The sequence below is a fragment of the Watersipora subatra genome, chromosome 3 (assembly GCF_963576615.1).
Source record: "Watersipora subatra chromosome 3, tzWatSuba1.1, whole genome shotgun sequence".
NCBI lineage: Eukaryota > Metazoa > Bryozoa > Gymnolaemata > Cheilostomatida > Watersiporidae > Watersipora > Watersipora subatra.
In genome coordinates this window covers 13,213,531-13,226,007 of record NC_088710.1, presented here as the reverse complement: position 1 = coordinate 13,226,007, position 12,477 = coordinate 13,213,531, and the positions used below count along the sequence as shown (strand labels likewise).

General features: G+C 35.5%; 1 protein-coding gene across 1 annotated transcript; it reads right to left on the bottom strand.

Moving 5' to 3' along the window:
- Positions 1 to 379: 379 nt before the first annotated feature.
- On the bottom strand, positions 380 to 9,411 carry LOC137391090 (ras-related protein Rap-1-like). Its single transcript, XM_068077447.1, has 6 exons — positions 9,252 to 9,411; positions 8,703 to 8,771; positions 8,129 to 8,185; positions 4,094 to 4,234; positions 3,762 to 3,902; positions 380 to 925 (listed from the first exon to the last, which is right to left on the bottom strand). The coding sequence occupies exons 1-6, from the start codon at positions 9,306 to 9,308 to the stop codon at positions 836 to 838; spliced, it is 555 nt and encodes a 184-aa protein (XP_067933548.1). The 5' UTR covers positions 9,309 to 9,411; the 3' UTR covers positions 380 to 835.
- Between the last annotated feature and the right edge of the window lie 3,066 nt (positions 9,412 to 12,477).

Here is a 12,477-nt window from a genome sequence, read left to right as displayed (position 1 = left end):
TTATCTTTGACATAAGGTCAATCTTGAATATTCAGGCAACATTTACATATAACACCAATCTATTTTCATTCCGTGTAATGCAGTAGTACTTGCATTGTTTTCCTGCGTTTATCATTTAAGATGTAGTGATAAGGTTTCCCAAGATTGACAAGTAAGACAATGGTTCTCCTATGCTAGCATAGTATACAACCATCAGTTAGGAATCAATGCACGAAGTACACAAAACTGTTTTGCCAAGTGACTATAACAAAATTTCACTGTAACTTTTTTAAATGCCAGGGTCCTACATACTAGAGAATGACCTAAATTACGCATTGTTACTGACGATTGTTTGCTAATAGAGAAAGAGAAGGACAATAGATTATGCGCAGGCAGTAAGTTAGCATTGACATTTTGCGCAGGTGCTTTTATTAATGAATTAGAGATTGATGTACATGTTATATCCATACAGTATGGAATTAGGATAGAAAATCCTATCAAAATAAATGTGTGATACCAGCTGGCAAAAGGTCTTAAAAATTCCCTAATCCTAAGCAACAATGTGCAAGCTTTAATATTGGATAGCAAAAGTAAATATTGCACCAAACCTGACTAAAGAGTAACATGACCGTAAATACTAAGAAATATATAATTATTTTAATAAAAATAATAGTAAAAGCGTAAAATGTGTACTTAAAAATATTATAATCGTAATTAAAGCACTCAGGTTGTAGTCGTAGTTGAACCGGCACGGTGTGAAGTGACTAGTAACAAGAAGATAAGAAATGGGAGCATATAAAATAACAGTAGATTTACGATTCATCTGTACTGATGAACGATTGAGATAAGCTGGTCTCTATAGCAAGACACAGCAGTTGTCTCCTCCTTGCTTTTTCTTTACATCTGGCACCTTCTGGTTTATTTGCCTCACCAACTCAAAGAATATCTAAAAATATATATAAAAAATTGAGAACACATGCTAGAGCTGATAGGTCTAAAATAAAAACTAAACATAACTGAGAAGTAACTACTTGCAGCAATGTTTCTGTTACTATCAAAAACAACTTCGGATTTTACTACAAAAAACACTTCCCTCCTTCAGATGTTTTGTAATGTTTACACAAGACGGCTTACAAGGTATGTAAACAATATCTATAGCAAAGTATAGACTGGATTACAAATGGCTTATGTACCACTAACTGAAAAGTTGTCTTCTACTTTTACAATAGCTAGAACGAGGACACAACTCCGAAGTACTAATAGAAAACGACTACATGTATGTGAAATCTCTGTAACATCTTCAGCGGTTCATTTGTATAACATGGCGTACACCAATCATCTCCGTACCCACCATAATAGTTTAAGCCATCCTCCACCTACCTATCTATTTATGTGTGTTAGATAGGTGTCTCAGGCTAGCGATCACCTGATAAACAAATTTCTACAGACTCCAAATATAACAAACATGCGAGTGTTCCACGACTGATGCCTGATAAGAAATGGCTGCCAAAGCTTGTGTACGCAAAACTAGTGGTGATCATCAGTGAGAAGGAAAAAAATTAATTGCCAGCAAATTCTGGTATATTCCACACCAGAAAGATCTGGAATGTATTTAAAGGTTGACTTGCAACAAAATTAACATTACAGTTATTTGGTATCAAAAGATTCACCATGTCTTACTCTGCTGTGTTGTAGGTGCAAAATATGTGGAAATGTGACTATAAGCTCTTAAAAGCTCAAAAACGAACAGTTAATCGCAGCCATCACAAAACCGCCGTAGATCGGAATCAGTTTATTTCTCTGACGTAGTCATTACATTTGGCTATTGTTTTGTCACGTGATGTTGTCACGTAAATGGAAAGGCCAATAAAAGGCTCAATATAAAACGTCTCGTAGCACTAGTTTATGACAAACACTTCGGGTTTTACCGAAGACCCCGTATCAAATATAGATGCTCGCTACTTTACAGTTTTGTTTCGGCTTGGTCTAATCGTCATCTGATCATGTGACCCATACTTCGCAAATAATTTCTGCAGCACTTTTCGATTATCAAAGGTGACTAACAGGCTCGTCATGTTTATCAGACAATGATATGTACTCTTTCGAGCGATGGTTAAAAAATTAACGAATTTTTACGGTAGGTTATAAGATATCAGTGCTCAAAGTGACAGCATTACAATGAGAAAATGGACGCGCAAGAACAATAGACATGGTTTTATTGAATACGTGAAGTATATTTGTGAAAATATTTCAACAAATGAGGTTGCGTGAAAGTGTGAACGGAAGCCATCTTGTACAACTACGTCCCATTTGAGCCATTTTGGGAAGAGATTTCAATCTACGGCAGTTTTGTGATGACTGCGATTTACTGCTTGTTTTTGAGCTTTTAAGAGCTTGTAATCACATTTCCACATATTTTGCGCCTACAACACAGCAGAGTAAGACATGGTGAATCTTTTGATACTAAATAACTGTAATGTGAATTTTGTTGCAAATCAACCTTTAATAATAATAACCTAAACTCCTTGTCTGAGTGAGCCAATTGTAGTGGTTGACATGTGGTAGCCACACTGAATTACACCATCTAGGACAAAATCGGGTCCTGTGTTCAGCCTAAATTATTGCATTTTTAGGAAAACCAATTACCATGTTCTATTTTATACACACTGACCAGTTTTTCGAGACTGGAGAAAGCAAAGCGTGATTCGCTCAATCTGATCACATATTTCAAATCTACACATTTCAATAGTCAAGACAAAAAGTTACCTATAAATCTTTAAAAACAACATTTTTCTGTCAATGAATTGAAAATAACATAACCATTTCAGGTCTGCTTATCGACAAACAATAAGCTAGTAAGTTGAAGCTCCCGAGCACAAACAAAGAAAACTGGTGTTAGTGTTCTTATTGCCACTTTTCACCCACAAGGATGCATTTTTTTATAACACACCCCATATCCATTTTGAAGTTCAAAAGGTCCTCTTTCTGATGCTGCTTTCAGATTTCTTATAAGTTAATTACATATCAGTAGAAAGCCATGTGAATTCATGGCACCGACTGATCAGCTACAAATTTTTGTTCAATACACGATGCCTATAACTGAGTGCTTGTTAGAACTCAGAATTTAGATGCTTCAGACTACTGAATATATGTCATCGAAAGCTAGAAAAAAATCACCTCTTGGCAGCTGCTTGTATATCTCAAATTGCTTAATTACAACTGAATTTACAGCCGCGTAAGATCGTGTAGTATTGAGTTCAAATTGACAATGTTTTTCCTGCAGCCTAGAGTACACATACTTGTAACAGTTTTGAAGTATTATTTATCACAATTTCAAGTACATTTTACAGAATTTACAGGTCAAGATGTTCCCTAGCCAATCAGACATCAGCACTACATGTGCTTGCATGGAATGTATGGAAATTTCCACTCTAAACAATGTTGTATGCAGAAGTCACAATAGTGACTCAAAGACCTTTCATAACAATGGGCCATGTCAAAATAGTGACTCAAAGACCTTTCATAACAATGGGCCATGTCACAATTGTGACTTAAAGACCTTTCATAACAATGGGCCATGTCACAATTGTGACTTAAAGACCTTTCATAACAATGGGCCATGTCACAATTGTGACTTAAAGACCTTTCATAACAATGGGCCATGTCACAATTGTGACTTAAAGACCTGAAATGGATAAACGACTTTAGAGACATATTATTTATACATATAGAAAGCTCCAATTCATTTTTCATAAGCAGTCTACGAAAGCGATACGGAGTACCTCAGACACGTTGGTCTTGCTCTTAGCCGATGTCTCCATGAACCTCACCCTCCATTCATTGGCCAGTCCTTCACCCTGATCTTTACCAACAACTCTCTCGTCCTCCAGGTCACATTTGTTACCAACGAGCACCATGGGTACCTGAAGTTGCAAATAGATTAGTACATAAAAATAAAAACCACGTTTAAAACTGACTAACAGTTACAATACTTACATAGTGGGTGTATAGAATAACATAGCAGATGCCATGAGGTAAACCTAAAACTGGTGCACCCTACTACTCTACTACTAGACAGGATTGAGAGCCACATGGAATTGAGTGCTGAACTAACCTCTGCAGTATCCTTGACCCTTAGTATCTGTAGCCGGAGATCTTGTAAATCGTTGAATGTGGATTGAGCCGTGATGGAATAAACTAAAATGAAGCCTTGTCCATTCTTCATGTACAAATCTCGCATGGCGGTAAATTGTTCCTAAAAAGTAGTAACATTCAAGTGAGAATATATTTTCTCCAAAAACCTCTATTTCCAGATATTGGCTCCGTTTGCTTGAGAGTATTGTAATAAGAGATGCTATGCCAAAACAATGACAGCTTTAGTTTAAAATGAATAGGCCTTTTAATTGCTAGTCCCTGTAGCATATGGACCAGCTAATGAGCAAATTGGAACAGCCTCTAAGGCTAGAAATGTCCTGGTTCACGATACGATAGCTGATTTAAATATCATTCCACCAATCCATTCTAAAGCTAACAAGAACCAGATATTTAGTTTTACAGAAAATATGAATAACCTAAGCAGGTTTTTATTTGTAAGCAATTGCGAAAATACCACACAAATTTAATTTGTAACTTTAGTCTGTAGAAGCATTACACTGCTCCCTTGCCCGTGATCAATAGTGAAAATTTTCAAAGTGAAAACTTTGGAGTAATTGTGCACTTAGGTATTACACCCTGGCGCACTGGACTGTCAGAGTACTAGTAAGAAATAATTGGGCCATGATCAGCACTAATTAAACAATCGGATTTAGAACAATAGAAGCTTGCAGTTTATGATGCTTGTTAGTGGATAAACTAGGATACTATTACTATACTATGGTCATTAGTGGATTTATGGAAATTATGTCAGAGTAATTTAAGAAAAGGTCAGCTGATACTGAGCCAAATTCCTTGACCTCAATAACAGAGCCAATAAGGCTACTAGGATCAGAGTATCTCGATGTATCATCATAGCGTTTTATTTAACTGAACACAAACAACTATAAAAGCTGCGTCAAAGCAGAGAAACAAACATTAAGAAATAAAATGACATAAATTGGAACCTCTACTCACGAAAGACTCTACATGTGAAATTTCATGTTACAAAACGTCTTTTGGTAAACAATTTGCCTCGACTTATGAAAGATATTTCTAGATGCAAAAATCCTTTTGTACTTGGGCCCGTTTGATCGTTTCGTGCCATGGCCTGTTTGCTTCTCACGGGTATAACTTAGAATGCATCTCACTCAGTGTCTTGTGATAGCAAACGTAGTTTATTCTAAGTGCTTCATGTTCGCTTGCGATATAATTTGGAGTTATCCTATATCATATGCAGAGTAGGACAACTGCCGTTTCTAGCAAATCCAAATTCTGCGTTCTGTATGACAACAGTTTTTTAGTTCGTGTTGATGTAAATCGATCTTTCTACTTAGATTTTTAAAAACATTTATTCTGCGCAAAACAAAACCAAGACAACCATACAACACCAACCTCTTCTGAGTTCTTTCGTAGTTTGTTCTTATCCTCGTCTATATGACCCATGCCAACGGTAAACAAACAAACCTTCCGGAATGAACTATTGTCGTAAGTAGAGGTTCCACTGTATAGAACAACTTATTATTCATGAAGAGAAACCAAGATCAGGACCTATGACTGGTTCTATCAATGCCTTTTATATTTTCATAGCTTTTACTCATTATTTTTTGTTTTTCTTTTTTTCAATGTGTACTTCATCTATTTATTATGTAGTAACATTATTCTAACAAGTAATCGCTTCTTAGTAATCGGTCTTAACTGCTAAACGTATCTACATTGTATACAAATGTTATATCTGAGTTCCGGGGATTAGAATGGATTATGATATTTACACGGTAAAACTGTTTCTACTTACAGAATTTTCTACTTACGAAACTGCGTCCAGAAACAATTATTGTCGTAAGTAGAGGTTCACGGGTATAAAAAACTCATTATTCGTGAAGAGAAACCATAATCAGAACCTACGACTGGTTCTATGAATGACTTTAATACGTCTGCCACTTATTTTGGAGACGGACTTCCATAAAGTGCGATTGTGTTGAAAAAATGTTTAGGAGACGCCTCACCTATGTGAGGTTTGAACCTAAGACACTCAGCTTACTGAATTGACGTTCTAATCAACTGAGCTAATCTTAAGTTCCAAAGTCTTGGAATAATTCTGCCGATTGCTTATATCTTATGCTTATATCGATTGCTATGTCTTATTTGTTTGTTTTATTTGTTTGAAAATGACAAGAATAAAAGCACATTAAAAACTTGAGTTGTATTTTTCAATTTATTTTTTTGAGTTGTATTCTTTTGCAGTGTTAGGGATGTCTGCTTGTGATTTCAATACAGTAGACACTCCTACAATGTAGAGAATCCATTCCGGAAATGTTTACATTATAGAGATTTACTAACAGTAAAATACTTGTAAATAGTCTAATCCGTTCTAAGTTCTTCCCGAATTACTCCTTTGGCCTGGGAAAAAGGTAAAAAAGTTGACTCAACTTTTTAATTTAATGAATGTACAAAAACTAGCATTATTGGCTTGTATTGAAAACTTTTCTCCTATTTTTTATCACTTTCACTCGGTCCATGATTACGCTCAGTGATGAAGAGCACACACCCTCAATGTCAATTTACATAGACTTTTTTCCTAGACAGCAAGGTCTAATCTGCAAAGAAAAAAAATAAAAAATACTTTTATATATCTCAAATAAAGTAAAACCAAGTATGTATTTACTAAAAGAGTGATGCCTGTCCGTCTATCCATCGCCAGGGTTAAAGGTTAGGATATAAGATAGCTTTCGATGAGACTCCAACTGGTGACATTCATCTTGGTAAACCGACACTCTAACACTTGCACCGATCGATCCATTTTTATATTATTTTTGAATAATTGTGCAGCTACTTATTCTCTGTACTTTATCAACAAACCTGATCATCTCTCATGGCAAACAAGACTGTCAAGGTACTAGTATTATATAATAAAGAAAACCCTATATGTAATTTTCTCTCCCAAGTGCAGCAAGGGAGAAAGCGTTATTTTAAAGGCTAACTATGAGATGCTTGTTATCCAAATCAAATCTGAGAACTTTCGTCGACTTTACACTTTGAGTCAAAATTCAATTTTTCATGTAGTAAAAAGAAAAAACTTTAAATAAATATTTTACGTTATAAGGAATTTACTTATTAGGATGTTTACATTATAGGAGCGGCTACTATACTGAGATCTCAGAGGGTTGAAAACCAGTTAAAAAAGAAATCCCCACCTCAACTGCATGGCAGTAAATTGTTCTTATGTAGAAACAGTACCACATAGTGGCAGATAGTAATGGTGTTCCTAAACGTTATCTGGCATCACTAATTTGAGTTGCCACTGTACTCCCCAGCGACAGCTATGATATAATGAGAAACGAAACGGTTATGCAGCAATTGCAAAGCTTATTATACAAATATCACTTGTTAATTAAATCTGTTCAACCATAATTATGTTATTAGAACCTATGTGTAACCATTTCTTCAGTGAAAATAACAGCAAAAACGATCTCACTTAAAGCACGCTTACGTACTAATCTCCAAGTCAATCATCATGCTACCATTCTCATCGCCGCACGCAATTTTATCACTAGAGAGTACCAATTGAAACAAATGACTATTAGCGCAATGTAGAGTCCTATACACGGCGTGCCAACACTGCTCTATCAGTACTCTGTCTTCATGAAAGGTTCTACATAGCAAAGTTTTGAGTCAGACCCTGCTCTTGTAAAGTTATCAAATTTTGGGAAGACAAAATGTAGAGGAATCTTGACAAGTGGCCAATTCTTACTTTGGGTCACCTAATATAAATAAACACAACAGTCAAAACCAAAATAATATTATCTATTTTCTAAAAGCAGTTACAAGTCATGGGGAGGATAAAAACAATACATCTGGTAAAGTATGGGCTATTTTTGTAACAACATCATTGTAATGGTAACATGTAAAACAGTTGGAACAAACTAAAAAACATTGCTTCTAACAGTGGTCTCATGTACTTGTCACAAGACAAGTATGTAGTGTACCAAGTTGTAAGTATTAAGTTAGTGCCACTTACAGTGCCAGCAGTGTCAAGAATCTCCAGCATGCAGTTTTGATCATCCACTTCAATTTGCTACAAGGGATCATAAACACTAAGATATGAGACTCAAATTACAGAATATTAAAACTGAAAATAGGGAAAAAAGGAAGCAACATATCGGAATCAGATCTACTACCTATAATCTACTATCTATAATCTATAAAGTGAAAATTTTGTTAAAAAACCAAGTTTTAGTACAAGCAGTTATTTAGACAGGGGTGGTTTAATTGCATAATTGGTATCAGAGCTTAGAAACACTACACCAGGTAATTAGAGATGAAAACTGAATGATTTTGGTAAATTGAACCAAATTTGGGCAAAAAATTCAGTGAGCTAAACTTTTTCATTATATATTGCAATCAATATTTAGTTGAAGCAGAATATAGGATATGGCTCAACAACTATTATGATTTCTTATTGTAATTACTGTATTATAATTGAAAGCAAAATAAAGATATATCTGTAACTTATAGGGTATATATATTTAAAAAAAATCATGTTATCGCATTAGCAATTGATCTTCTAAAATATACAGCTAACGGTCACTTACCTTTCTGTAGCTATCTTCGATTGTAGGGTCATACTTTTCCACAAATATACCTTGCACAAACTGGACTGTCTACAATTTCATCAATAAAATGTTCATTCTTGACTTGACAACTGAAGACTGAGAGGCCATTTCAAAGACACCGATATCATTATTCCCTATGAAACAATGCATGAACACATTCATAGTTTTGGCCTATTTGATATACAATTACACCATACAAATAACAGACATATTTTATATACCCAATATATGTATCACTCAAGAAAAACAATCTTAATAAGATGGAGCTTTCTACTATGTATGCTGGCATGCAGCAATGACTATTCTCAAACAAATGGTTAAGTTAAACTTTTCCGTGTTAAATTACACAATATTTCGATACCAGTCAAAAAATCAAAACATTTAGATATTACTGAAAGACAGCATTAATTCGACAAAATGGTTAATATATATAACTTTAAAATATTGCTACATGTAGTAATACTTTAAAATGCATAGGTAGGTCTATATAACTTTTGGAAGAGAAAAGGTCAGTCTCAAATGACTTACCAAAGCGCTTTTGCCAACACCTCCTGAGCCTAGAACCACGAGTTTATACTCCCTCATAATGAAACAAAAGGCAGAGACAAGAGTTTCAAAATGAAACACCGAACAAGTAACAGCTGTAAAAGAGAACAAGCAGTTTGCAAGTTATACTTACCTAGGTGATATTAGCATAAGCCTAACTCACAAATATGAAATACTAAAATATTACGCCACACCAAAAGCAGCTCTTTAGTTAGACCTAATTATATAAATGGCAATTGAACGTTTATATAGGCAATAGTGCTAAGTGAAAATACTGCGTAAGAAGGTTTGGGGGCACGTAGTGATAAAGCAATCGTATTTACATGTCGAATTATCAAAAGTACCGAAGTATTTATATATGTAAATTTTTAATGAATGAACGTTTTATCACGGTATAAACTGCAGTCACAATTTGACACTCAACATAATTTCCCTAAACTTAGATCCGAACATGACCTAGTGTCCAAAAGCGGAAATGTTATATAGTCTGAATGAAGTAATACGTACATATGATTCATCCTGGTAAATATGTCCGATTATTTACAGGACGCATCTCCAACTAATGCGTCACATTAAATTTCGTGCAACGTGAAAGCGTTTCCACAAATTTAATTCACACAATTTTGATCTTATTTGATCGGAGTATTTTGCTCGCAAATGGCTCCGAAATGACAATAATCCATGCCAGAGTTATCTGTCGATGAATGGCAACTGATCAAGCGATATACGGACTTGATGACGAATTGCTCATAGCTCAAAGGCCTGACTAGCATAGCCCTTGTCATGTTTGGACTCACCAGACATGACGATGGTTTTGTCTATATTAGTGCCGAAGATGAGTTTATGCATTCTCTGATCCGTTCTTATAAAGTTAATTTAATGAGTAAACTCACCAAAAATTGTTTAGGTATCTTCGAAATTTTAGAAGAAATTAACGTAGCGACTAAATTGCCGCAACCTAATAGCTCATGTAAATACTGTGCCTGTGATTTGTGAACATCATTTTCAGAGTAACTCGACCTACTGGATAGATGTGTATAGCATTTATAGTTCGTACATGAGCCAAATATGTACACTGGTTTTCAGGATAACGTAACACGTTACCACGGTATGTCTGGTCTGTCCAGTGGAGTATGACTTCTAACCCGCCAAATATGTTCATATGGAGGTTGAGAAGGACTTTCCCAGTTTTACTTTAAAAATAAATAGCATTCCTGTTCTACAAGCCAACAGTGTAAAATACTTAGCGTCTTTATAGAAAATAGTTTCTAATGGCATGAACACATCAAAAGTGGCCAAGAAAGGTAACAAGACCCTGGGCTTTATAAGAAGTATTTTTAACACCTCCTGTAAGACCAAACCGATGGCTTATAAAGTAGTTGTGAAGCCAGTTTTTGAATACACCTGTCAGGTGTGGTCACCATATAATGTCTTTAATAGATATGCTCGAAACTATCCAGAGATGTCCCATTAGATGGATTTTCAGAATAGGGCAGTTAAAAATTGTCACCAACTGTATGAAAGAGCATGCTATAGATACACTTGAGGCTCGGCGACAGGAAGAAGATAAAAAGTTTCAATGAAAAGGTTTAATCTGGTCAATATTGACATGAAATGATTGTCTCTTTTAATAAATGGTGTTCTACCCGAAAAGGTACTGTCATTCCTCATTTTCGCTTGGTCCAATTCAAGTTCACATTCTATAATAGAATCAAAGTTTTATTAGATTGACTGGCGCAAATGTCGTCATGGTAAATTGTGGCTAATTCCTTTTTCATTTTAATGAGAAAAAGGAAGGCAAAAAGGGAAATTTCGGATTTATTTTAGTAAATATCAATGCAATGCTTACGGGCATAATGGATTATCCTGTATATATGTAGATATATATAATCTATCATTGGTGTATCTATATATTATATAGATACACCATAGATCATCCTATGTATATATATATATATAAAACCTGTTTCCTCATCCCGGTTAACCCGTATGGGTGGTAATTTCTGCTCCAACTCAGGTCTTCTATCAGAGACCTGGGAGTTTGAGCATTCGCGTCAAGATCTTAGCTGTTCCCAATAGCGCACTTTTCTGCAACTCACCTGAGTTGATTGCTGTCGGTATTTGGGCAAGCCACATTTTATGCACCGGTGTTATTGCGCCCAGTGCCCCAATGACTGCTGGGATTACAGTTGTTCTTACATTCCAGAATTTTTCAATCTCTTCTCCAAGAGGGAGATATTTCTCTGCCGTTTCTTTGCTGGCTATCTTGTAGTCATTGGGTACTGCTATATCTATTATAGTAGCCCTCTTGCTCTCCTTGTCCACCACCACTATATCTGGTTGGTTTGCTAGGACATGCTTGTCAGGCCGGATGTAAAAGTTCCAGAGGATCTTAGCGCGGTCATTTTCATTGACCTTACCAGGAGCTTCCACCAGTGTTGTGGTTTATTACATAACACTGGTGGGAATTGTTTATATATACATATGTATATATATACAGGATGATCTACATACAAAAAAAATATTTATTCTGTATATACAGAATACATATATATTTCTCAAAGTTGGTTGTATGTAGGCCTTGGAAATCTGGCCTGTAAAATCTTGACCTGTAAAATGGCCTTCGACTGTAGGCCTGTAAAATCTTGGAATAAAGTATCCATTTTGCAGAAGATTTGATCTCAGACCCTCCGGTTTACCAGACTGACGCTCTACCAACTCAGCCACACAAGCTTGATGTATCCTTTAGGGCGATATATGTCGCTATATGAGAGCAAATCGCTACCGCTCTCCATCACGACGTAATGTGATGGTGTTACGTCATGAGAAGCGGTAGCTCTTATTAGTAAGCTTACTCAAATTATTCATTGGCAATGTGCGAGGCTAATAGCAAGTGATTGGCAACTCTCATTACCCCACATTGTTTATAAGCTGATTTTCAATACCCGGGCAACGCCAGGTAGCACAACTAGTACACATATATTTATAAAGTTGGCAAAGCATATACATGTATATATATAGTATATATGTGTATATGCAGTATATACAAAGCAACTTTATGGCGAAACACGACAGAAGTTACCAACTGGTATCTATATATATACTAGCTGTGCTACCCGGCGTTGCCCAGGTAATAAAAAAGTCTGGTCAGAAAATTGATTTGTATTTAACATATAACAACATTTGCCATTTTAACTTTCAAACTACA